This window comes from Oncorhynchus clarkii, chromosome 31 (genome assembly GCF_045791955.1).
Source record: "Oncorhynchus clarkii lewisi isolate Uvic-CL-2024 chromosome 31, UVic_Ocla_1.0, whole genome shotgun sequence".
In the NCBI taxonomy this organism is placed as follows: domain Eukaryota; kingdom Metazoa; phylum Chordata; class Actinopteri; order Salmoniformes; family Salmonidae; genus Oncorhynchus; species Oncorhynchus clarkii.
The window spans coordinates 11,097,329-11,122,562 of NC_092177.1; the positions used below are offsets into that span (position 1 = coordinate 11,097,329).

At 43.3% G+C, this 25,234-nt stretch overlaps 1 protein-coding gene across 1 annotated transcript in view; it reads right to left on the bottom strand.

The window, feature by feature from the left end:
• Window positions 1-217: 217 nt before the first annotated feature.
• The window catches only part of LOC139390704 (FERM and PDZ domain-containing protein 3-like), a 241,364-nt gene continuing 216,347 nt past the window's right edge, over window positions 218-25,234 (bottom strand). The window contains exons 10-16 of the mRNA XM_071138018.1: window positions 25,016-25,152; window positions 15,074-15,200; window positions 10,509-10,598; window positions 10,016-10,195; window positions 6,677-6,812; window positions 4,892-5,851; window positions 218-3,687 (exon numbers count right to left, since the gene is read on the bottom strand). Coding sequence (XP_070994119.1) covers window positions 845-3,687; window positions 4,892-5,851; window positions 6,677-6,812; window positions 10,016-10,195; window positions 10,509-10,598; window positions 15,074-15,200; window positions 25,016-25,152 — 4,473 coding nt within the window. The 3' untranslated portion in view covers window positions 218-844. The remainder of the gene's footprint in view (window positions 3,688-4,891; window positions 5,852-6,676; window positions 6,813-10,015; window positions 10,196-10,508; window positions 10,599-15,073; window positions 15,201-25,015; window positions 25,153-25,234) is intronic.

The following is a 25,234-nucleotide window of genomic DNA, read 5'->3' on the forward strand; positions in this document are numbered from 1 at the left end:
AACATTGATCCTACCCAGCTGATTGGTTAGCCACTAGTGAGTTAGCGTTTCTGTTATATCTGCCCACACTAGGTGTTTACATACCAGTGGTTTTATTCTACAGGTGAGTAAATGGGCCTCATATTTGTTTTATGTCAACCCAATTCAAATGTGTGGATTTTCCAATCTCACAGGAGGTACAACATTCTGAATGTGATGTATGTGATATTGTTGAGGTGCAGGTCATGGCATTGTCCAGATGACCAACAGAACGTATTGTGTCACAACAGTTAGAAAATGTAACAAACAAACACGTCAACTACTAACCCAGGCTTTGGACTACTTAATTCACAGAATTCGCTACTTTGACATTTTCTCTGCTGTATTTTTGCCCAGAGCACATTTATTGTAGATGGATTACTCTTTACATTTGTTATACTCAATATCATTTTATATATTATTTTCATTATTTTTATTCTCCACAAAAAGGTATACTTTGCTAAAAAGATACAACTCAAATATACATAGAAAATAATGAGACGGACCTCTGTAATGTGAGAGTTGACATGGAGGAGTGGTTAGCCCTGTTTTCACACAGCATTTCAGAGGTGTAGGTCCTTGCACCTTTTGTACAGCGTTGCCCAGGTGTCTGTCTCTTATGCTAGAACACCACAGGGCCACTCTGCAACTGCCACAGCCCCTGGAAACACATCATGGAGCAGTTGCATTGCGATTTTTGCTGAGGATGGATCATTGCATGCCCTGTAAACAATAAATAACTACTGGACGTTGAGAATGTGGTCCCAGCCACCCACACTCCCAACTGTCATATATGATTATTTACTAACTTCCCCATTCTTTGTCTCTACTGGGTAGGCAGGGTTTTGATTGGGCGAGAGAGGGAGCCCATGTTAGTGGAGGTTGTAGTAACTTGGGGACTCACGCTCTTGTTAGGCAGACTACTGGAGTGGCCCATCGCCTCCTCGGCTGCACGCAACAGCAAAGTGTAATTGATAGCAACCTCTTCAACCTTCCGCAACAGTTGCAGCCTTTGGGCCTCTGAACGCACCCCTCTAACCAGCTTGATGAAGGTCTGAGTCAGTTCGCAGAGGACCAGGAAGCTGGCCGTAACAACGCTCAGCATGCGAGTGGGGCTCTTCTCGACGCTCGCCACCCGCCTGCACGCCGCCCTGAACTCTTTGAAGCGCACTGCCAGCTCCTGCTTGTACTCGGCGATCCGGGACGGCTGTAGGCGTGATTCGTTATCCACCTGGGGAATGTTAGCGCACTGTCGCAGGATGGCTAGCAGCTCATTAGCATCCAGCTGGGCATTGAGGAAACCGTCCGGCAGGCTGAACGTCTTTCCTTGCAGGGATTCGACCCTCGCCAGGCTCCCCTCCAGAGTCCCGCAGGCCCGGAGGTCGATCTCCTGTGTCTGCGGCTCCTCTTCTTCTTCCTCTACTTCCTCCTCCTCCCCGCTGCAGCCCTCAGCGTGGAGAACCTGGAGCGTTTTGCTGACAATGGGCAAGGTCTGAGAGCCCAGCTGCATCCCGGGCAGGACCTGGAGGGTGGTGGAGTAGGAGAGCTCTTCTTTCTCGCTGCTCTCGTCCGCCGCTTCACACTTCCTGTAGCAGAAACAGAAAGAGCAGCACTTCTCCCTGTCGTCACTGTCCTCGCTAGGCAGCCCCAGCAGCATCTCCGTCGGCGCCCCCTCTCTGCTCTCCCTCAGCAGCTCTTCTCCCTGGATGAAGAACACTCCTTTCTTCCCCTTTGCCTCTGCAGCAGCCGTGTGAGTTTGATTGTGAACGGGCTCCACGGTTGTTGGAAGCCTCAGCCCTGCGGCCCTCACTCGCTCCATTTCCTTCTCCAGGTTTTTGGCTTTGGGTTTTATCTCGGTGTACAGCTGGGTGCCTTCAGCATTGTCCACCTCTCCGATGCTATACCGCCTCTGGAGCTTCTTGTACTGCGGAGCGCCCATGCAGTCTGGGGTGCGAGAGGTGCAGGTGGGCAAGCAGGAAGCCTGCTCCCCCCTGGGTTCCCGCGACTCCAGACTGGTCGAGCGGATTCGGGTGGTCTTGATCTCTAAGGTCTGAGGTCTCCTCTGAGCTCCCTGGGGGTGAGGGGTTTTGGAGTTCGCTGGAGGGGTCTTGGAGAGGGGTCTCTCTCTACCTCTATGCTGCTGTGTCTCTGCAATTGAGCCGACCGGCGTATCGGGCAGTCGGATGCCTCTGCACATCCTCTTGCAGTCGCAGCTGCGGCGTTGCTCTCTGGAGATTCCAGGGGCTTTTAGCACAGGACTTGTAAGGAGCTGGCAAGCACATGGGGTGCCTGAGGGGACTGGCGAGGACCCCTGGGGTAGGTATTCGCCCCCAGACGACTTGGGCTTCAGAAGTTCTTCCAGAAACTCTAACTCGTACTGCCGGACCTTCTGGAGCTGGGCTCGGCGCTCATCAGTCTCCCTGCGTATCCGAGCTGGGAACGTGGCCGACAGAAGGTTCTTGATACTTAGGAAGGGAGCGCTACGCTGGGCCTTCCCTTTACCGCCACCCTGGTTCTTGCTGTCAGCAGAGGAGAGAGTAGAGACCTTGTCCACAGAGCAGGTAGGGTGTGTGGGGTCTCCCAGGAGAGGGAATGTCTTCGGGGGGCATTTATGTGGCTCAGCTTGAGCTTTACCCTGGGACCTCTCTGCCTTGGCCTCTGCTGATTCCTTCCTCTCAGCTTTCACAGGCATGTGTGGGGACTGGGAGTACTTGGTTGGGACCTGGGGTCTGGGCTTGGCCAAGATGGGGTCTGCTCCTGCTCCTCCTGCTGCTCTCACTGTGCTCTCTTTGCTGCTGGCCAGTTGGAGGCCTTTGGCACAAAGACGCTCATCATCTGTAGGGGAAGAGGAGTGGAACACCACCACCTTCTGGGTATGTGGATCCTTCAGTCTTAGCTGTGGCCCGGGTTCTCTAACTGGGCATGTGCAGAACAGGTCATCAATTGGCAAGAGGTCTTTAGAGCTTGAAGGCTTGATGGTCTTGCTAGAGGCAGTCTCGGCATCTTGGCACATGTTTGTGGGGCAAATCTTGGCGGAGGCAGTTCTGTCCACAGGCAAGAGAATAGGTAAGGCTTTGTTGGTAGTGGCCGGGCTCAAAGGCGCAGACTTCTTCCCCTTGACGCCCACAGAGAAATTCGGGCTTAGTTTGCCCACAGCAGTACCGGGTGACCTTTGATCCTTGCCGACCTTAGGTGCCTGCCCCAGCTCCTCAGGTGACATCGCAGGGCGGTCTGGGGTGCACGCTTTGGTGGGCTCTGGTTTTGCCTTCTTGCCTTCACTCGGCTCACTCTGCGTTGGTTCTTGGGTAACGTCACTCCCCTGCTCCACTGTGCTGAGGCCTGGACTGGCAGTCTCCTGACCAGGGCTAAGCTTTAGGGGAACAGTCTTACTGAGGATCACTGATTTCGAGGGGCAGCTGCCGCGGATCTGACCCATGGAGAACGCACCGCCTCCAATAGTCTGGGTGGTGCAGCCTGGTATGGCCAAGGGGAAGTCTCTGCGACTGAAGATACGCTCCTTGTTGATATGGTGGGCCAACAGGTAGGCCTGGTTCTGGTGCTGCTTCATGGCCGACACCATCTCTGAGACGTCTGTCAGCTCAGAGGAGTTGGTCTCGTGCCCTGAGTCTAGCGATGACTCAGGCGTAATGGCCGCCAACACAATCAACCCTATGGAAAGAAAGAAACACAAGACACTATCAGGGTCACACGGACGTCATACAACATCACAGACAGATGGAAAACAGTCATTGATTTTTGAAAGATGGCACATCAAATACACTGTTTCTAAATACTTACACTTGTAAAAATCTCTTGATGTTTCTTTTAAAGCTCTGCTAACCGTCTGTGAGCAAAACCTTGTTTTGCATCAAACTGAATTTTAATCAAGACTGAGTGAACTCTTGTGTTTCTCTCGCTATCAAAAGATACAACACAAGAGACTATGTTCAGTATCAAGCAGTGTGCTGTAAAACAACACGTCAAAACATAGTATTTTTGTCCCTGTTTTGGGATGTTAAAGCTTTGAACTTGAATTATGCTGTCAAGCCAGCCCCAATTCATCAGGGCATGGACTCAACAAGTTGTCTAAAGTGTTCCACAGGGATGCTGGCCCATGTTGACTCCAATGCTTCCAACAGTTGTACACACGGGAAACTGTTGTGCGTGAAAAAGCAGCATTGCAATTTTTGACACACTCAAACCGGTGTGCTTGACACTTGACACCATATCCCGTTCAAGGCACTTAAATATTTTGTCTTGTCCATTCACCCTCTGAATGACACACATACACAATCCATGTCTCAAGGCTTAAAAATCCTTCTTTAACCCGTCTCCTCCCCTTCAGCTACACTGAAGTGTACAAAACATTAGGAACACCTGCTCTTTCCATGACAGACTGACCAGGTGAAAGATATGATCCCTTATTGATGTCACTTGTTCAATCCACTTTAATCATTGTATGTGTGTCATTCAGAGGGTTAATGGGCAAGACAAAAGATTTAAGTGCCTTTGAACGGGGTATAGTAGTAGGTGCCAGGCAGGTGAGTGTGTGTCAAGAACTGCAGTGCTTCAGGGTTTTTCACGTTCAACAGTTTCCAGTGTGTACAACTGTGGGAAGCATTGGAGTCAACATGGGCCAGCATCCCTAAGGGAAAGCTTTCAGCACTTCCATGCCCTGACGAACTGTAGAGGGTAAAAGAGGGTGAAACTCAATACTAATGTTTTGTACACTCAGTGTATACAAATATTTCAAAGTGCCCCTTAGTAGTCACTGTGCCCTAAAATGAACCATTAGCAATGGAGGAGCCCTTGGTGGTTAGATTCGACTCTCTATATGAGAAGAAGTCCATATAGCATGACACGGCATGTTGACCTGTGGTCTGAGCTGGCTGTTGGGGGTGATGGGGGAAGTCCTCTGATGCAGCTAGGGCCTCCAGGGCCTGCAGAGTGGACACCAGAGCATCATCCAGCTCCTGGGCATGGTCCCGTACTGTCCTGGTGGCCACGTTGTCTATCAACGTCACCGGGACGTCTGTAGCCGGTACCACTTCCTTGGAAGAAGCCTTAGCAGAGCTCTTGCTGACTGCAGCCCCGGTTGCAGGGCTTGGACGGGGGACAGGGTTTGGTCGAGACTTCCGTCCTCTCTTGGCGTCATCTTCGTCCGAGCTGTTGTCCCTGAACCCAGGTGGAGGAGCAGCAATGGCCGGATGGGGCAGCTGCAGCTTTCTTCCTACATCCTCCACCTCTTCTTCCTCCTCCTCTTCATTCCCCGGGGGAGGCAGGGCCATCAAGTCTACTGCACCTCCATCGCGGGAGGCACAGGCGCTGGAGCAGTGCTTTGATGAGGCGCTGCTGCGTCCACCGTTCAAGGCCACAGCCACTCCCTCTGCCCTCAACCTGGCCTTGCAGGAGTCACAGAAGAACCGTGTAGTTCGCTGGGACTGCCCCATGGTTTGGGCTCTGCTCCTGAAGGCCACTGAGCTCTCCTGGACGGGGCTTTCCGGCCTCCTGGCAATCGTCTCCGTTTTCTGCAGCGTCGGGTCAGACTTGGTACGGGGCCGCCCTGGTGCCTCTTGGGAAATTAAGTTCTCGTTGACGTCGAGCTCAGGTTCTGCCTGCATTTGGAGCTCCTGCAGCTGTTGTTGCTCACGGAGATGGACGTGGCATAGACCCAGGTGTTGGGACTCTGCGGGCAGTGGGGCGGTCGCTGTCTTCTGAGACTGGGACCCTGGGTCCCTCGTATGGGGTCTTTCCCTCTCGTCCCCTCGTCGGTCCCCACTGGACACAGCTGTAGTGCCGGAGCGCGGGTGGGTGTGGTGGGAACCTCTGTAATCTGCGAACAGAATTTTCAGAGCAGTTGAGAGGCTGAGAGGTGAGGAATCACATGGGAAGATGGAGTGGGTCCTTATGGGAAAATAGAGGCGAAGGCTGGTGGATTTTTTTCAGTGATGGATGCTGGAGACTGGAGTTGGAGGTTTGAGGTAAGTCTGGTGGGATGTTATGGGACGTAGCAGCCTTCCTCTCATGCAGGCACACCACCACAGCAGATGGAAACAGAGCTGTGCATGTTTGAATATTACATATATATTTCACAGAAAAAAAGCAAGGCAAAAACCACAAAATGTTACCCTATGCAAGGAAGAGGGAGAGAATAGTCCGATGAAGATGAGATCTCAGTATGGAGATGGGAGAAGCGACAGCAGAGGTGATTGGTAGCTGTTGATATGGTTTAGGTCCGGATGCACAGATGCATTATGGAGAAGCAGGTGTCAGTCCAGATGGATTGACTAGAGTTGGTTGCAGTATAATGGTTTACATGCAATGCCTCACACTTGCAGACACACACTAAAACCTGTAAATAGAGTCCTTGAGATGCAAACTGATATTCAGTCAACGTGCCTTTGGATACTGAGTTTGGATGTTGAGTTTTATTGATAGGAAATGTAGCCAAAGCAAAGAGTATGGAAAGGATTTTAACAGTAAATTAAAAACATTTTCAGTTTTATCTAAAGCTAATAATAATGGAATCTCTATAACAACCTCCCGAAACACTAGACTTACCGATCCATTTCTTAAACATCAACAGATATTGTGAATATGCAGCTTCATTGCAAGTCCTAACCAGCAGTATAAATCAAGGAGGTGACTACTAACATACCTGCCTTGATCATATAAGACTGACCAGGTGTCCGGTAGTAGATGGTTCGTTTGGGATCCACAAACAGCTTGTAGTAGCCGGAGATGAGACAGGCGAAGTTACTGGCATCAGGCCACTCCATCAACAGGACCAGAGGCTGCAGGGGTGGGAGGGGATAATTATGTTTTAGATGTGGATTTCTTTATTGTCCAATTGTACACAAGGTCAAACGGAAATGTGTCTTCTGCTTTATCCAATGATGTACAGTGCATTAGGAAAGTATTCAGGCCACCTTGACTTTTTCCATATTTTGTTACGCTACAGCCTTATTCTAAAAATTATGAAATTATTTTTTATTCCTCATCAATCTACACACAATACCCCATAATGTGAAAACAGGTTTTTAGAAATTGTTGCAAATGTATAAAAATAAAAACAGAAATACCTTATTTACATAAGTATTCAGACCATTTGCTATGAGACTCAAAAATGAGCTCAGGTGCATCCTGTTTCCATTGATCCTTGAGATGTTTCTACAACTTGATTGGAGTCCACCTGTGGTAAATTCAATTGATTGGACATACGGTCCCACAGTTGACAGTGCATGTCAGAGCAAAAACCATGCCATGAGGTCGAAGGAACTGTCCATAGAGCTCCGAGACAGGATTGTGTCGTGGCACAGATCTGGGGAAGGGTACCAAACATTTCTGCAGCATTGAAGGTCCCCAAGAACACAGTGGCCTCCATCATTCTTAAATGGAAGAAGTTTAGAACCACCAAGACTCTTCCTAGAGTGGGCCGCACAGCCAAACTGAGTAATCAGGGGAGAAGGGCCTTGGTCAGGGCGGTGATCAAGAACCCGATGGTCACTCTGACAGAGCTCCAGAGTTCCTCTGTGGAGATGGGAGAATCTTCCAGAAGGACAACCGTCTCTGCAGCACTCCACCAATCAGGCCTTTATGGTAGAGTGGCCAGACATGGCAGCCCACTTGGAGTTCACCAAAAGGCCCTTAAAGGACTTTCAAAACATGAGAAACAAGATTCTCCGGTCTAATGAAACCGAGATTGAACTCGTTGGTCTGAATGCCAAGCATCTCGTCTGGAGGAAACCTGGCAACATCCCTATGGTGAAGCAGGGTGATGGCAGCATGATGCTGTGCAGATGTTTATCAGTAGCAGGAACTAGGAGATTAGTCAGGATCGAGGGAAAGATGAACAGAGCAAAGTACAGGGAGATCCTTGATGAAAACCTACTCCAGAGTGCTCAGGATCTCAGACTTGGGCGAAGGTTCACCTTCCAACAGGTCAATGACCCTGAGCACACAGTCAAGACAAGGCAGGAGTGGCTGTGATAGAAAAATGACATATTTACCTGGTTTGTTTGATATTAATAGTTAGGAATAATAGTTAACAAATAGGATATTTCTGTTTTGTTTAATTCTGTGTTTTCATGGGCTCCACTCTAGTTCCCTGCAGCTAATTTGGGCGTTATGGTCACCAGAGATGACTTGAGCTGACAAATTAGTTAAAGACTGCATTACGTAGACACGATGTGGTGGGTGTAACAGAGATAGAGATAGCCAGGAGGAGTTTAGAACAATTCCTCATTGTCTCTAAATCATCCTTGCATCTGGGAAACTAAGCCAGGAAGGGGTTAAGACAACAACCCATGTGCAGATAACAACAGGATGAACCCAGAGTGACTTATGATGCTCCTTGGTCTGCATGAGGGGGGTTAAACCAAACATGACTGAGCATTGTTAGTGTCAGCTATATATAGTACTCTGCATTTGTGTAAAGGTTAGGTTACTCGGTCCAACACTCAAGGGTGGGAGGGTCGACCAGCCTCATTATTGCAATAATTAATTGATATTAAATAAAGATGATTGTTTGAAAAAATGACCAAATCTCTCTCAGTACTGAATTTCCACGACACAAGTTTCTGAATGTCCTTGAGTGGCCCAGCCAGAGCCCGGACATGAACCTGATCAAACAACTCTGGAGAGACCTGAAAATAGCTGTGCAGCGACGCTCCCCCATCCAACCTGACAGAGATTGAGAGGATCTGCAGAGAAGAATGGGAGAAACTCCCCAAATACCGGTGTGCCAAGCTTGTAGCATCATACCTAAGAAGACTCAAGGCTGTAATTGCTGCAAAAGGTGCAACAACAAAGTACTCAGGTCATCTACAAGTCCATGCTAGGTAAAGCTCCGCCTTATCTCAGTTCACTGGTTACGATGGCAACACCCATCCGTAGCACGCGCTCCAGCAGGTGTATCTCACTGATCATCCCTAAAGCCAACACCTCATTTGGCCGCCTTTCGTTCCAGTTCTCTGCTGCCTGTGACTGGAACGAATTGCAAAAATCGCTGAAGTTGGAGACTTTTATCTCCCTCACCAACTTCAAACATCTGCTATCTGAGCAGCTAACCGATCGCTGCAGCTGTACATAGTCTATTGGTAAATAGCCCACCCATTTTCACCTACCCCATCCCCATACTGTTTTTATTTATTTATTTTTCTGCTCTTTTGCACACCAATATCTCTACCTGTACATAACCATCTGATCATTTATCACTCCAGTGTTAATCTGCATAATTGTAATTATTTGCCTACCTTCTCATGCCTTTTGCACACAATGTATATATAGACTCCCCTTTTTTCTACTGTGTTATTGACTTGTTAATTGTTTACTCCATGTGTAACTCTGTGTTGTCTGTTCACACTGCTATGCCTTATCTTGGCCAGGTCGCAGTTGCAAATGAGAACTTGTTCTCAACTAGCCTACCTGGTTAAATAAAGGTGAAATAAAAATAAATAAAAAAACTGAGTAAAGTGTCTGAATACTTATATAGATGTGATATTTCCATTTTTTTTATTTGTAGCAATTTGCTCAAATTGATAAAAAACTGTTTTTGCTCTGTCATTATGGGGTATTGTGTATAGATTGATGAGGGGGAAAAAACAATTTAGTCCATTTTAGAATAAGGCTGTAACATAACAAAATGTGGAAAAAGTCAAGAGGTCTGAATACTTCCTGAATGCACTATGTATTGGCTTCATCTCAGCCCCTCTGAAACACACACATCTTCATACACAGAGGTTGGAGCAGGGATGGAAATGAGTTTGGAGGCTTCAACAAAGCATTTTACTGTATATTTAATATAATGACCATACCGCTACTTCAACTTGGTTTATCTCACAGGTTTGATTTAATTGAATTTGAAAGGAATTCTTCTGTGCAGCGAAAATCTATGTTTGGTACCATGGCCTACTAGTATGGTGCAATGAGTTCCATCCTGAGCTTCATAATGTCCTTCTAAATCTATAGTTGTAGATGTGTTCAATCTGTCACATACCTTGGCTTCCTGTATGGCCACCTCTACGCGGGCAACGCCCTGGTTCTCCCGGTGCAGCTGTATCTTAGCAACACGACTGAACTCTGTCAGAACCGTGGTCAGGTTGTTTTTTAGGTCGATCACATGACCGATGCCGTGCCGCGGACCCACCAGCAGCGTAGTGGCCGACTGCTTCTCATCCTGTGGATCAATCAGTCAATCAATCAATCAAACATTCTATCAACACAGAGAGAGCTCTGAATTCATGGAACAACAGCAAAGAACTTATCTCAGAAACATGCATTCTTCAAAATGATATGTACTGTAGTATATATATATATATATATACATGTATGTAGTATCCGTTTGGATGTCTGGCCTGGGATGCTACAAGGCTACAGGAAAACATAAACATGAGCTGTACCTTGACATAAGAGAAATTCATCATAAAGGAGTGGGATATATAATGTGGGAATACGATATGGGCATGTTTATAAGAGAATGTTGCCATTACCGGTCCGACGGTGTGGAACAGCAAGCCTCCAAAGGGCGGAAGATCGTTGAGCACACGCATGTACTGCAGCTTTCCCTGGAGAGGAGGGACCTGTCAGTAGACACAACACAACACTCAAGGGCCCAGTCTCAATAGTCTCTAGTGGCTTCCTCTACTCATCTCCTCTCCTTGATCTGCACTAACATCACAGGTGAAATTAAAAACCCAGATGTATTTGTATTTGTATTTATTATGGATCCCCATTAGTTCCTGTCAAGGCAGCAGCTACTCTTCCTGGGGTTTATTACGGATCCCCATTAGTTCCTGCCAAGGCAGCAGCTACTCTTCCTGGGGTTTATTATGGATCCCCATTAGTTCCTGCCAAAGCAGCAGCCACTCTTCCCGGGGTTTATTATAGATCCCCATTAGTTCCTGCCAAAGCAGCAGCCACTCTTCCCGGGGCCCAGCAAATTTAAGGCAGTATATACAATTTTAAAAACATTACAATACATTCACAACACATTGTGTGCCCCCAGGCCCCTTCTCCACCAATACCACATATCTACAGTACTAAATCCATGTGTATGTATGTTATCGTGTGTGTGTGTGTGTGTATGCATGTGTCTGTGCCAATGTTTGTGTTGCTTCACAGTCCCCTACTGTTCCATAAGGAGTTTTTTATCTGTTTTTTAAATCTAATTTTACTGCGTGCATCAGTTACTTGATGTGGAATAGAGTTCCATGTAGTCATGGCTCTATGTAGTACTGTGTGCCTCCCTTGTGGCATGTCTCGGGGGATATGCATGGGTGTCCTAGCTGTGTGCCAGTAGTTTAGACAGGCAGCTCGGTGAATTCAACATGCATTCAACTCTCCTCTCATAACTTAAAGTAGTGATGAAGTCAATCTCTCCTCCACTTTCAGCCAGGAGAGATTGACATGCATATTATTAATATTAGCTCTCTGTGTACATCCAAGGACCAGCCGTGCTGCCCTGTTCTGAGCCAATTGAAATGTTGAAATTTTGAAAGTCCTTTTTTGTGGCACTTGAACACACGACTGAACAGTAGTCAAGGTGCGACAAAACTATGGCCTGTAGGACCTGCCTTGTTGATAGTGTTGTTAAGAAGGCAGAGCATTGCTTTATTATAGACAGACTTCTCCCCATCTTAGCTACTACTGCATCAATGTTTTGACCACGACAGTTTACAATCTAGGGTTATTCCAAGCAGTTTAGTCATCTCAACGTGCTCAATATCCACAATATTTATTACAAGATTTAGTTGAGGTTTAATGTTTAGTGAATGATTTGTTCCAAATACAATGCTTTTAGTTTTAGAAATATTTAGGACTAACTTATTCCTTGCCACCCACTCTGAAACTAACTGCAGCACTTTGTTGAGTGTTGCAGTCATTTCAGTCGCTGTAGTAGCTGACGTGTATAGTGTTGAGTCATCCGCATATGTCACATCTGCTCCTGTCACGCCCTCTGGTGTTCATCCGGTGTCTTTTTGACCTGCAGTTACTCCCCGTGTACACTCTCCCTCTCCCTCTCTGTGTGATTGTGTGGTTGGAGGCAGGTGTGCTGGAGACAGAGCAGATCTCTACCAGCTGCAACTCGTTCCATAATCAAGACCTCTACAAATACTCAGTCCTGCCACTTCCTCTCTGCCAGATCGTAATCTCTGCTTATTACTGCTCTGGCTCCTGTCTCCTGTTCCACATCTCACCACCACTACCTTGGATTCCCCTCAGGACCTGTTTACCCTGTTCTACTCAGCCAACACCAACCTCAGTCTCCACATCTGTTTTTTCTGCAACTCATTCAAGCTACCCCGGATCTGCACTCCATATCTCTCTGTGTAACAAATATTTTGGTTCATTCATCCCCGTTTCCGCATCTGAGTCTGCTCTTGGGTTCCCCGGTGCCGCTCCGCTTAAAAGCATACATAGACACTCTGGCTTTAATCAAAGTCAGTGGCATGTCGTTAGTAAAAATTGAAAAAAGCAAGGGCCTAAACAGCTACCCTGGGGAATTCCTGATTCTAACTGGAATATATTTGAGAGGCTTCCATTAAATAACACCCTCTGTGTTCTGTTAGACAAGTAACTCTTTATCCACATTATAGCAGGGGGTGTAAAGCATACACATGTTTTTCCAGCAGCAGACTATGATCATCCAAAGCTGCACTTAAGTCTAACAGGACAGCCCCCACAATCATTTTATCATCAATTTCTCTCAGCCAATCATCAGTCATTTGCGTAAGTGCTGTGCTTGTTGAGTGCACTTCCCTATAAGCATGCTGAAATTCTGTTGTCAATTTGTTTACTGTGAAATAGCATTGTATCTGGTCAAACACCATTTTTTCCAGAAGTTTACTAAGGGTTGGTAACAGGCTGATTGGTCGGCTATTTGGGCCAGTAAACGGGGCTTTACTATTCTTAGGTAGCGGAATTACTTTAGCTTCCTTCCAGGCCTGAGGGCACACACTTTTTAGTAGGCTTAAATTGAAGATGTGGCAAATAGGAGTGGCAATATCGTCTGCTATTATCCTCAGTAATTTTCCATCCAGATTGTCAGACCCCGGTGGCTTGTCATTGTTGATAGACAACAACACTTTTTTCACCTCTTCCACACTGACTTTACGGAATTCAAAAGTACAATTATTGTCTTTCAAAATTTGGTCCGATATACTTGGATGTGTAGTGTCAGCGTTTGTTGCTGGCATGTCATCCCTAAATTTGCTTATCTTGCAATGAAAAAGTAATTAATGTAGTTTGCAATACCAGTGGGCTTTGTGATGAGCCATCTGATTCAATGTTGTTCTTCCCCCCCAAAATGTAATTTAAGGTGCCCCAAAGCTTTTTACTATCATTCTTTATATAATTTTTTTGTTTTTATTATATATATATATTTTTTTTTGTCACATAATTTCTTAATTTTCAATATGTTTGCCAATCTGACAGACTTAATTTCCATACCTTTTGCCTCATCCCTCTCAACCACACAATCTTTCAATTCCTCATCAATCCAAGTGGATTTAACAGTTTTTACAGTCATTTTCTTAATGGTCGCGTGCTTATTAGTAACTGGAATAAGTAGTTTCATAAATGCGTCAAGTGCAGCGTTTGGTTGCTCCTCATTACACACCACAGACCAGCAAATATTCTTTACGTCATCAACATCAACATATGAATCATTACAAAACTTATTGTATGACCTATTATCCCCTATAGTAGGCCCAGCCTTTGTAACTTTGGTTTTCCTAAATATGGCTATTATATTGTGATCATTACATCCAATGGATTTGGATACTGCTTTAAAACAAATATCTGCAGCATTAGTAATGATGTGATCAATACATGTTGATGATTTAATTCCTGTGCTGTTTGTAAATACCCTGGTAGGTTGACTGATAACCTGATCCAGGTTGCAGGCACTGATTACAGTTTGAAATCTTTTCTTGAGTGGGCAGTTTGATGAGAGCCAGTCAATATTTAAAATCACCCAGACAATATACTTCTCTGTTGATATCACATACATTATCAAGCATTTCACACATTATCCAGATAGTGACTTTTAGCGCTTGGTGGTCTATAGCAGCTTCCCACAAGAATGGGCTTCAGGTGAGGCAGATGAACCTGTAGCCATATTACTGCAACAGTATTTAACATGGGATCCTCTCTAAGCTTTACAGGGATGTGGTTCTGAACATAAACAGCAACACCACCTCTGTTGGCATTTCTGTCTTTTCAGTAGATGTTAGAACCATGTATTGCTACCACTGTATCATCAAATGTATTATCTAAGTGCCTTTCAGAGATAGTCAGAATATGAATGTCATCTGTTACAAGCAAGTTATTGACTTCATGGACCTTGTTTCTTAGGTTACATATGTTAATATGGGCTATTTTTAGCACTTTTCTGGGTTGATTGATTGTTTTTAATGCTTTACCGAGAAGCCTATCAGAGATAGACTTACTCATGGTATTAACATTGGAGCTGAAGTGGTCTTCTACTTACATTGCGTTTGCCAATGCCCCTAAGATCATGTACATTTGATGCAGCATTATGACGACTCGTTGTCACAATGGTAGGGATTAACTGAGCTGGTCTTGGATCATTTACCAGTCATTGTTTCAACGCAGCCTTGAAATGCGTGGACAGAGTCCAGGAGCCAAGTTGGCATCCTCCATATTGCTTTTACTTATCTTGTGATTTCAGATCAGTGATGAAGGAGAGGAGACGAGGAGAAGACACTTAATACGGTTGAGATTCACCCAAGGATGACAAGACGGACACGGTCGCTAGCTCCTGCTATTGAGATTCACCCAAGGATGACCAGTGGATTCTCGCCTACAATACTGTACATGTCCTGTTGGTGGCACTGTTTCACCATGTAAAGGGGCACCAGCACACTGTTTAAACACGTTTGAAATTCCACAGCCAGTCAGAAAATAAACCTCTTAACTGAGAGAGCAAGATGAAAGGCACAATGGATCTGAAATACTTAGTGTTATAGCTATGCTGTATCTAGAGAATATTTACTGATCGGAAGGTCATTGTGTGACAGAGAGGACAGATCACCTTGTTGCCGGAGGGAGGCAGATGCTGATAGGTCTTGAGCAGCTGTGACAGGGTCTTACACACATTCTTCTCCTTGATGGTGGGAAGTAGAGTGAGGGGGAGGAAAGGTTCCAGACCCCACTCCTTCCTGGGAATGGAGAGAACGAAAGAGAAGAGGGGTTAGAGTAGAGAGCAAATGGAGAGAGGAAGAAAGAAAGAGAGAGAGCGAGATGGTATAACCAGTCAGATGCTGACAGCTGTGGGACCATGTCTATATCTCGGGGAGAGACCCCCAGGGACGACTCGAGGGCTACGTCCCAAATGGCACCCTATACCCTTTATAGCCTTGTGGGCCCTGGTCAAAGGTAGTGCACTATATAGGGAATAGGGTGCCAGTTGGGATGTAGACAAAGACTCAAGGAGCTACTGCTCCTATTTTCTGTCACACTGACAGGGTTGACAAGGCCCCCCCTCAGAGTCAGACTCAGACTGGAGACAGAACACTGGCTCTACTCTGTCTGTGTGACTGAATGCAATGCAGTGCAATGACTTACGATGAATGTTATTTCATTGTATTCACTCACATACTATATGGTTGCTTTCTTCTAGTTGAATGCACTGATTGTATGTCACTCTGGATAAGAGTATCTGCTAAATTAGTCAAATTCTGTCTGTCAGAATGAGTTAGTTATCTGGTATAATGTCTGTCTGTCAGAATGAGTTAGTTATCTGGTATAATGTCTGTCAGAGTGAGTTAGTTAGCTGGTATAATGTCTGTCTGTCAGAGTGAGTTAGTTATCTGGTATAATGTCTGTCAGAGTGAGTTAGTTATCTGGTATAATGTCTGTCAGTCAGAGTGAGTTAGTTATCTGGTATAATGTCTGTCAGAGTGAGTTAGTTATCTGGCATAATGTCAGTCAGAGTGAGTTAGTTATCTGGTATAATGTCTGTCTGTCAGAGTGAGTTAGTTATCTGGTATAATGTCTGTCAGTCAGAGTGAGTTAGTTATCTGGTATAATGTCTGTCAGAGTGAGTTAGTTATCTGGTATAATGTCTGTCAGTCAGAGTGAGTTAGTTATCTGGTATAATGTCAGTCAGAGTGAGTTAGTTATCTGGTATAATGTCTGTCAGTCAGAGTGAGTTAGTTATCTGGTATAATGTCTGTCAGTCAGAGTGAGTTAGTTATCTGGTATAATGTCTGTCAGAGTGAGTTAGTTATCTGGTATAATGTCTGTCAGTCAGAGTGAGTTAGTTATCTGGTATAATGTCTGTCAGTCAGAGTGAGTTAGTTATCTGGTATAATGTCTGTCAGTCAGAGTGAGTTAGTTATCTGGTATAATGTCTGTCAGAGTGAGTTAGTTATCTGGTATAATGTCTGTCAGAGTGAGTTAGTTATCTGGTATAATGTCTGTCAGAGTGAGTTAGTTATCTGGTATAATGTCTGTCAGAGTGAGTTAGTTATCTGGTATAATGTCTGTCAGTCAGAGTGAGTTAGTTATCTGGTATAATGTCTGTCAGTCAGAGTGAGTTAGTTATCTGGTATAATGTCTGTCAGTCAGAGTGAGTTAGTTATCTGGTATAATGTCTGTCAGAGTGAGTTAGTTATCTGGTATAATGTCTGTCTGTCAGAGTGAGTTAGTTATCTGGTATAATGTCTGTCAGAGTGAGTTAGTTATCTGGTATAATGTCTGTCAGAGTGAGTTAGTTATCTGGTATAATGTCTGTCAGTCAGAGTGAGTTAGTTATCTGGTATAATGTCTGTCAGTCAGAGTGAGTTAGTTATCTGGTATAATGTCTGTCAGAGTGAGTTAGTTATCTGGTATAATGTCTGTCTGTCAGAGTGAGTTAGTTATCTGGTATAATGTCTGTCAGTCAGAGTGAGTTAGTTATCTGGTATAATGTCTGTCAGAGTGAGTTAGTTATCTGGTATAATGTCAGTCAGAGTGAGTTAGTTATCTGGTATAATGTCTGTCAGAGTGAGTTAGTTATCTGGTATAATGTCAGTCAGAGTGAGTTAGTTATCTGGTATAATGTCAGTCAGAGTGAGTTAGTTATCTGGTATAATGTCTGTCAGAGTGAGTTAGTTATCTGGTATAATGTCTGTCAGTCAGAGTGAGTTAGTTATCTGGTATAATGTCTGTCAGTCAGAGTGAGTTAGTTATCTGGTATAATGTCTGTCAGAGTGAGTTAGTTATCTGGTATAATGTCAGTCAGAGTGAGTTAGTTATCTGGTATAATGTCTGTCAGAGTGAGTTAGTTATCTGGTATAATGTCAGTCAGAGTGAGTTAGTTATCTGGTATAATGTCAGTCAGAGTGAGTTAGTTATCTGGTATAATGTCTGTCAGAGTGAGTTAGTTATCTGGTATAATGTCAGTCAGAGTGAGTTAGTTATCTGGTATAATGTCAGTCAGAGTGAGTTAGTTATCTGGTATAATGTCTGTCAGTCAGAGTGAGTTAGTTATCTGGTATAATGTCTGTCAGTCAGAGTGAGTTAGTTATCTGGTATAATGTCTGTCAGTCAGAGTGAGTTAGTTATCTGGTATAATGTCTGTCTGTCAGAGTGAGTTAGTTATCTGGTATAATGTCTGTCAGTCAGAGTTAGTTATCTGGTATAATGTCTGTCAGAGTGAGTTAGTTATCTGGTATAATGTCTGTCAGTCAGAGTGAGTTAGTTATCTGGTATAATGTCAGTCAGAGTGAGTTAGTTATCTGGTATAATGTCTGTCAGTCAGAGTGAGTTAGTTATCTGGTATAATGTCTGTCAGTCAGAGTGAGTTAGTTATCTGGTATAATGTCTGTCAGAGTGAGTTAGTTATCTGGTATAATGTCTGTCAGAGTGAGTTAGTTATCTGGTATAATGTCTGTCAGAGTGAGTTAGTTATCTGGTATAATGTCTGTCAGTCAGAGTGAGTTAGTTATCTGGTATAATGTCTGTCAGTCAGAGTGAGTTAGTTATCTGGTATAATGTCTGTCAGAGTGAGTTAGTTATCTGGTATAATGTCTGTCAGAGTGAGTTAGTTATCTGGTATAATGTCTGTCAGTCAGAGTGAGTTAGTTATCTGGTATAATGTCTGTCAGTCAGAGTGAGTTAGTTATCTGGTATAATGTCTGTCAGAGTGAGTTAGTTATCTGGTATAATGTCTGTCTGTCAGAGTGAGTTAGTTATCTGGTATAATGTCTGTCAGTCAGAGTGAGTTAGTTATCTGGTATAATGTCTGTCAGAGTGAGTTAGTTATCTGGTATAATGTCAGTCAGAGTGAGTTAGTTATCTGGTATAATGTCTGTCAGAGTGAGTTAGTTATCTGGTATAATGTCAGTCAGAGTGAGTTAGTTATCTGGTATAATGTCAGTCAGAGTGAGTTAGTTATCTGGTATAATGTCTGTCAGAGTGAGTTAGTTATCTGGTATAATGTCTGTCAGTCAGAGTGAGTTAGTTATCTGGTATAATGTCTGTCAGTCAGAGTGAGTTAGTTATCTGGTATAATGTCTGTCAGAGTGAGTTAGTTATCTGGTATAATGTCAGTCAGAGTGAGTTAGTTATCTGGTATAATGTCTGTCAGAGTGAGTTAGTTATCTGGTATAATGTCAGTCAGAGTGAGTTAGTTATCTGGTATAATGTCAGTCAGAGTGAGTTAGTTATCTGGTATAATGTCTGTCAGAGTGAGTTAGTTATCTGGTATAATGTCAGTCAGAGTGAGTTAGTTATCTGGTATAATGTCAGTCAGAGTGAGTTAGTTATCTGGTATAATGTCTGTCAGTCAGAGTGAGTTAGTTATCTGGTATAATGTCTGTCAGTCAGAGTGAGTTAGTTATCTGGTATAATGTCTGTCAGTCAGAGTGAGTTAGTTATCTGGTATAATGTCTGTCTGTCAGAGTGAGTTAGTTATCTGGTATAATGTCTGTCAGTCAGAGTTAGTTATCTGGTATAATGTCTGTCAGAGTGAGTTAGTTATCTGGTATAATGTCTGTCAGTCAGAGTGAGTTAGTTATCTGGTATAATGTCAGTCAGAGTGAGTTAGTTATCTGGTATAATGTCTGTCAGTCAGAGTGAGTTAGTTATCTGGTATAATGTCTGTCAGTCAGAGTGAGTTAGTTATCTGGTATAATGTCTGTCAGAGTGAGTTAGTTATCTGGTATAATGTCTGTCAGAGTGAGTTAGTTATCTGGTATAATGTCTGTCAGAGTGAGTTAGTTATCTGGTATAATGTCTGTCAGTCAGAGTGAGTTAGTTATCTGGTATAATGTCTGTCAGTCAGAGTGAGTTAGTTATCTGGTATAATGTCTGTCAGTCAGAGTGAGTTAGTTATCTGGTATAATGTCTGTCAGAGTGAGTTAGTTATCTGGTATAATGTCTGTCAGTCAGAGTGAGTTAGTTATCTGGTATAATGTCTGTCAGTCAGAGTGAGTTAGTTATCTGGTATAATGTCTGTCAGTCAGAGTGAGTTAGTTATCTGGTATAATGTCTGTCAGTCAGAGTGAGTTAGTTATCTGGTATAATGTCAGTCAGAGTGAGTTAGTTATCTGGTATAATGTCTGTCAGTCAGAGTGAGTTAGTTATCTGGTATAATGTCTGTCAGAGTGAGTTAGTTATCTGGTATAATGTCTGTCAGTCAGAGTGAGTTAGTTATCTGGTATAATGTCTGTCAGTCAGAGTGAGTTAGTTATCTGGTATAATGTCTGTCAGTCAGAGTGAGTTAGTTATCTGGTATAATGTCAGTCAGAGTGAGTTAGTTATCTGGTATAATGTCTGTCTGTCAGAGTGAGTTAGTTATCTGGTATAATGTCAGTCAGAGTGAGTTAGTTATCTGGTATAATGTCAGTCAGAGTGAGTTAGTTATCTGGTATAATGTCTGTCAGTCAGAGTGAGTTAGTTATCTGGTATAATGTCTGTCAGAGTGAGTTAGTTATCTGGTATAATGTCTGTCAGTCAGAGTGAGTTAGTTATCTGGTATAATGTCTGTCAGTCAGAGTGAGTTAGTTATCTGGTATAATGTCTGTCAGAGTGAGTTAGTTATCTGGTATAATGTCAGTCAGAGTGAGTTAGTTATCTGGTATAATGTCAGTCAGAGTGAGTTAGTTATCTGGTATAATGTCTGTCAGAGTGAGTTAGTTATCTGGTATAATGTCAGTCAGTCAGAGTGAGTTAGTTATCTGGTATAATGTCTGTCAGTCAGAGTGAGTTAGTTATCTGGTATAATGTCTGTCAGAGTGAGTTAGTTATCTGGTATAATGTCTGTCAGTCAGAGTGAGTTAGTTATCTGGTATAATGTCTGTCAGTCAGAGTGAGTTAGTTATCTGGTATAATGTCTGTCAGAGTGAGTTAGTTATCTGGTATAATGTCAGTCAGAGTGAGTTAGTTATCTGGTATAATGTCAGTCAGAGTGAGTTAGTTATCTGGTATAATGTCTGTCAGAGTGAGTTAGTTATCTGGTATAATGTCAGTCAGTCAGAGTGAGTTAGTTATCTGGTATAATGTCTGTCAGTCAGAGTGAGTTAGTTATCTGGTATAATGTCAGTCAGAGTGAGTTAGTTATCTGGTATAATGTCTGTCAGTCAGAGTGAGTTAGTTATCTGGTATAATGTCAGTCAGTCAGAGTGAGTTAGTTATCTGGTATAATGTCTGTCAGTCAGAGTGAGTTAGTTATCTGGTATAATGTCTGTCAGAGTGAGTTAGTTATCTGGTATAATGTCTGTCAGAGTGAGTTAGTTATCTGGTATAATGTCTGTCAGTCAGAGTGAGTTAGTTATCTGGTATAATGTCTGTCAGTCAGAGTGAGTTAGTTATCTGGTATAATGTCAGTCAGAGTGAGTTAGTTATCTGGTATAATGTCTGTCAGAGTGAGTTAGTTATCTGGTATAATGTCAGTCAGTCAGAGTGAGTTAGTTATCTGGTATAATGTCTGTCAGTCAGAGTGAGTTAGTTATCTGGTATAATGTCAGTCAGAGTGAGTTAGTTATCTGGTATAATGTCTGTCAGTCAGAGTGAGTTAGTTATCTGGTATAATGTCAGTCAGTCAGAGTGAGTTAGTTATCTGGTATAATGTCTGTCAGTCAGAGTGAGTTAGTTATCTGGTATAATGTCTGTCAGAGTGAGTTAGTTATCTGGTATAATGTCTGTCAGAGTGAGTTAGTTATCTGGTATAATGTCTGTCAGTCAGAGTGAGTTAGTTATCTGGTATAATGTCTGTCAGTCAGAGTGAGTTAGTTATCTGGTATAATGTCTGTCAGTCAGAGTGAGTTAGTTATCTGGTATAATGTCTGTCAGTCAGAGTGAGTTAGTTATCTGGTATAATGTCTGTCAGTCAGAGTGAGTTAGTTATCTGGTATAATGTCAGTCAGAGTGAGTTAGTTATCTGGTATAATGTCTGTCAGTCAGAGTGAGTTAGTTATCTGGTATAATGTCAGTCAGTCAGAGTGAGTTAGTTATCTGGTATAATGTCTGTCAGAGTGAGTTAGTTATCTGGTATAATGTCTGTCAGTCAGAGTGAGTTAGTTATCTGGTATAATGTCTGTCAGAGTGAGTTAGTTATCTGGTATAATGTCTGTCAGTCAGAGTGAGTTAGTTATCTGGTATAATGTCTGTCAGTCAGAGTGAGTTAGTTATCTGGTATAATGTCTGTCAGTCAGAGTGAGTTAGTTATCTGGTATAATGTCTGTCAGTCAGAGTGAGTTAGTTATCTGGTATAATGTCTGTCAGTCAGAGTGAGTTAGTTATCTGGTATAATGTCAGTCAGTCAGAGTGAGTTAGTTATCTGGTATAATGTCTGTCAGTCAGAGTGAGTTAGTTATCTGGTATAATGTCAGTCAGAGTGAGTTAGTTATCTGGTATAATGTCAGTCAGTCAGAGTGAGTTAGTTATCTGGTATAATGTCTGTCAGAGTGAGTTAGTTATCTGGTATAATGTCAGTCAGAGTGAGTTAGTTATCTGGTATAATGTCAGTCAGAGTGAGTTAGTTATCTGGTATAATGTCAGTCAGAGTGAGTTAGTTATCTGGTATAATGTCAGTCAGTCAGAGTGAGTTAGTTATCTGGTATAATGTCAGTCAGAGTGAGTTAGTTATCTGGTATAATGTCAGTCAGAGTGAGTTAGTTATCTGGTATAATGTCAGTCAGAGTGAGTTAGTTATCTGGTATAATGTCAGTCAGTCAGAGTGAGTTAGTTATCTGGTATAATGTCAGTCAGAGTGAGTTAGTTATCTGGTATAATGTCAGTCAGTCAGAGTGAGTTAGTTATCTGGTATAATGTCAGTCAGTCAGAGTGAGTTAGTTATCTGGTATAATGTCAGTCAGTCAGAGTGAGTTAGTTATCTGGTATAATGTCAGTCAGTCAGAGTGAGTTAGTTATCTGGTATAATGTCAGTCAGTCAGAGTGAGTTAGTTATCTGGTATAATGTCAGTCAGAGTGAGTTAGTTATCTGGTATAATGTCAGTCAGTCAGAGTGAGTTAGTTATCTGGTATAATGTCAGTCAGAGTGAGTTAGTTATCTGGTATAATGTCTGTCAGTCAGAGTGAGTTAGTTATCTGGTATAATGTCAGTCAGTCAGAGTGAGTTAGTTATCTGGTATAATGTCAGTCAGTCAGAGTGAGTTAGTTATCTGGTATAATGTCAGTCAGTCAGAGTGAGTTAGTTATCTGGTATAATGTCTGTCAGAGTGAGTTAGTTATCTGGTATAATGTCAGTCAGTCAGAGTGAGTTAGTTATCTGGTATAATGTCAGTCAGTCAGAGTGAGTTAGTTATCTGGTATAATGTCTGTCAGTCAGAGTGAGTTAGTTATCTGGTATAATGTCTGTCAGTCAGAGTGAGTTAGTTATCTGGTATAATGTCAGTCAGAGTGAGTTAGTTATCTGGTATAATGTCAGTCAGAGTGAGTTAGTTATCTGGTATAATGTCAGTCAGAGTGAGTTAGTTATCTGGTATAATGTCAGTCAGTCAGAGTGAGTTAGTTATCTGGTATAATGTCAGTCAGAGTGAGTTAGTTATCTGGTATAATGTCAGTCAGAGTGAGTTAGTTATCTGGTATAATGTCTGTCAGTCAGAGTGAGTTAGTTATCTGGTATAATGTCTGTCAGTCAGAGTGAGTTAGTTATCTGGTATAATGTCAGTCAGAGTGAGTTAGTTATCTGGTATAATGTCAGTCAGAGTGAGTTAGTTATCTGGTATAATGTCAGTCAGAGTTATCTACACTATACAAAAATATAAACACATGCAACAATTTTGTAAGAATTGACTGAGTTACAGTTCAGTTCACGTAAGGAAATCAGTCAATTGAAATAAATGAGGCCCTATTCTATGGATTTCACATGACTGGGAATACAGATATGAATCTGTTGGTCACATGTAGGGGCGTGGATCAGAAAACCAGTCAATATCTGGTGTGACCACCATTTGCCTCATGCAGCGTGAAACATCTCCTTCACATATAGTTGTTCAGGCTGTTGATTATGGGCTGTGAAATGTCCCACTCCTCTTCAATGGCTGTGCGAAGTTTCTGCATATTCGTGGGAACTGGAACATGCACTGTTGTACACGTTGATCCAGAGCATTCCAAACATGCTCAGGCCATGGAAAAACGGGGAAGTGTTCAGCTTCTAGGAATTGTGTACAGATTCTTGTGACATGGGGCCGTGCATTATCAAGCTATCTGGTGATGGCGGTGGATGAGTGGCACAACAATGGGCCTCAGGATCTCGTCACAGTATCTCTGTGCATTCAAATTGACTTATGCCTGCCCATACCATAACCCCACCGCCACCATGGGTCACTCTGTTCACAACGTTGACATCAGCAAACCGCTCGCCAACACATCGCCAAACACGCTGTCTGACATTTACCCCGTACAGTTGAAACTGGGATTCATCCGTGAAGAGCACACTTCTCCAGCGTGCCACTGGCCATCGAAGGTGGGCATTTGCCCACTGAAGTTGGTTACGGCGCCAAACTTCAGTCAGGTCAAGACCCTGGCGAGGATGACGAGCATGCATATGAGCTTCCCTGAGCCGGTTTCTGACAGTTTGTGAAGAAATTCTTCTGTTTTGAAACCCACAATTTCATGAGCTGTCCGGGTGGCTGATCTCAGGCGATCCTGCAGGTGAAGAAGCCGGATGTGGAGGCGGCTTATGGTAGAGAAGTGAACATTAAATTATCTGGCAACAGCTCTGGTGGACATTCCTGCATTCAGCATGCTAATTGTACATTCCCTAAAAACTTGAGACATCTGTGGCATTGTGTTGTGTGTCAAAACTTCACATTTTAGAGTGGCATTTTATTTTTTACATGTGTAATGATCATGCTGTTTAATCAGCTTCTTGATATGCAACACCTGTCAGGGGGATTGATTATCTTGGCAATGGAGAAATGCTCACTAACAGAAATGTAAACAAGTTTGTGCACAATTTGAGAGAAACATTTCTGGGATCTTTTATTTCAGTTCATGAAAATTTGACCAACACTTTACATGTTGAATTTATATTTTTGTTCAGTGTTGTTATCTGGGAGTGATCTAGTTATCTGGTAAGTTGGGGATATAAGTAAATGTGTGGCCCAAGGGACTTTTAATTGTAAAAGGAATTTATTGGTGTCAGAGTGACTTGAGCTCGTGGTTTGAGTGGTTTCTGCTTTTAATATTAGATAGAGTAATTATGGATCATTTTGATATACTTTTAGAGCTCAGCTGGATACCACACTTCAGCATATTAGAGCTAAGACATTTTTTATGAAACATAATGGAATACGGAGACACACATTTCGTTCTGTGGAGTGTCTGAGTAATGAGTCATGCAGCTGAGCGATCCATTTTGTCACACACACACACACACACACACACACACACACACACACACTTACACACACACACACACACACACACACACACACACACACACACACACACACACACACACACACACACACACACACACACACACACACACACACACACACACACACACACACACACTTACTCCACATTCTTGAGCGAGATCTTCTGATTGGGTCTGGCCGATGACACTGTGATGTAGATATGAAGCGCCGCCAGGCGCAGTGTGACGTCAGACTTCCAGTCCATGCCGAAGCGCTCTTTGATGACGTCATTGCGACTCTGTGATGGGGGTAATGTTATTCAGATTATGCAGTTTTAGGCACAGCTTTAAGCTATAACATAGATGAATTTCCTTGTCAAG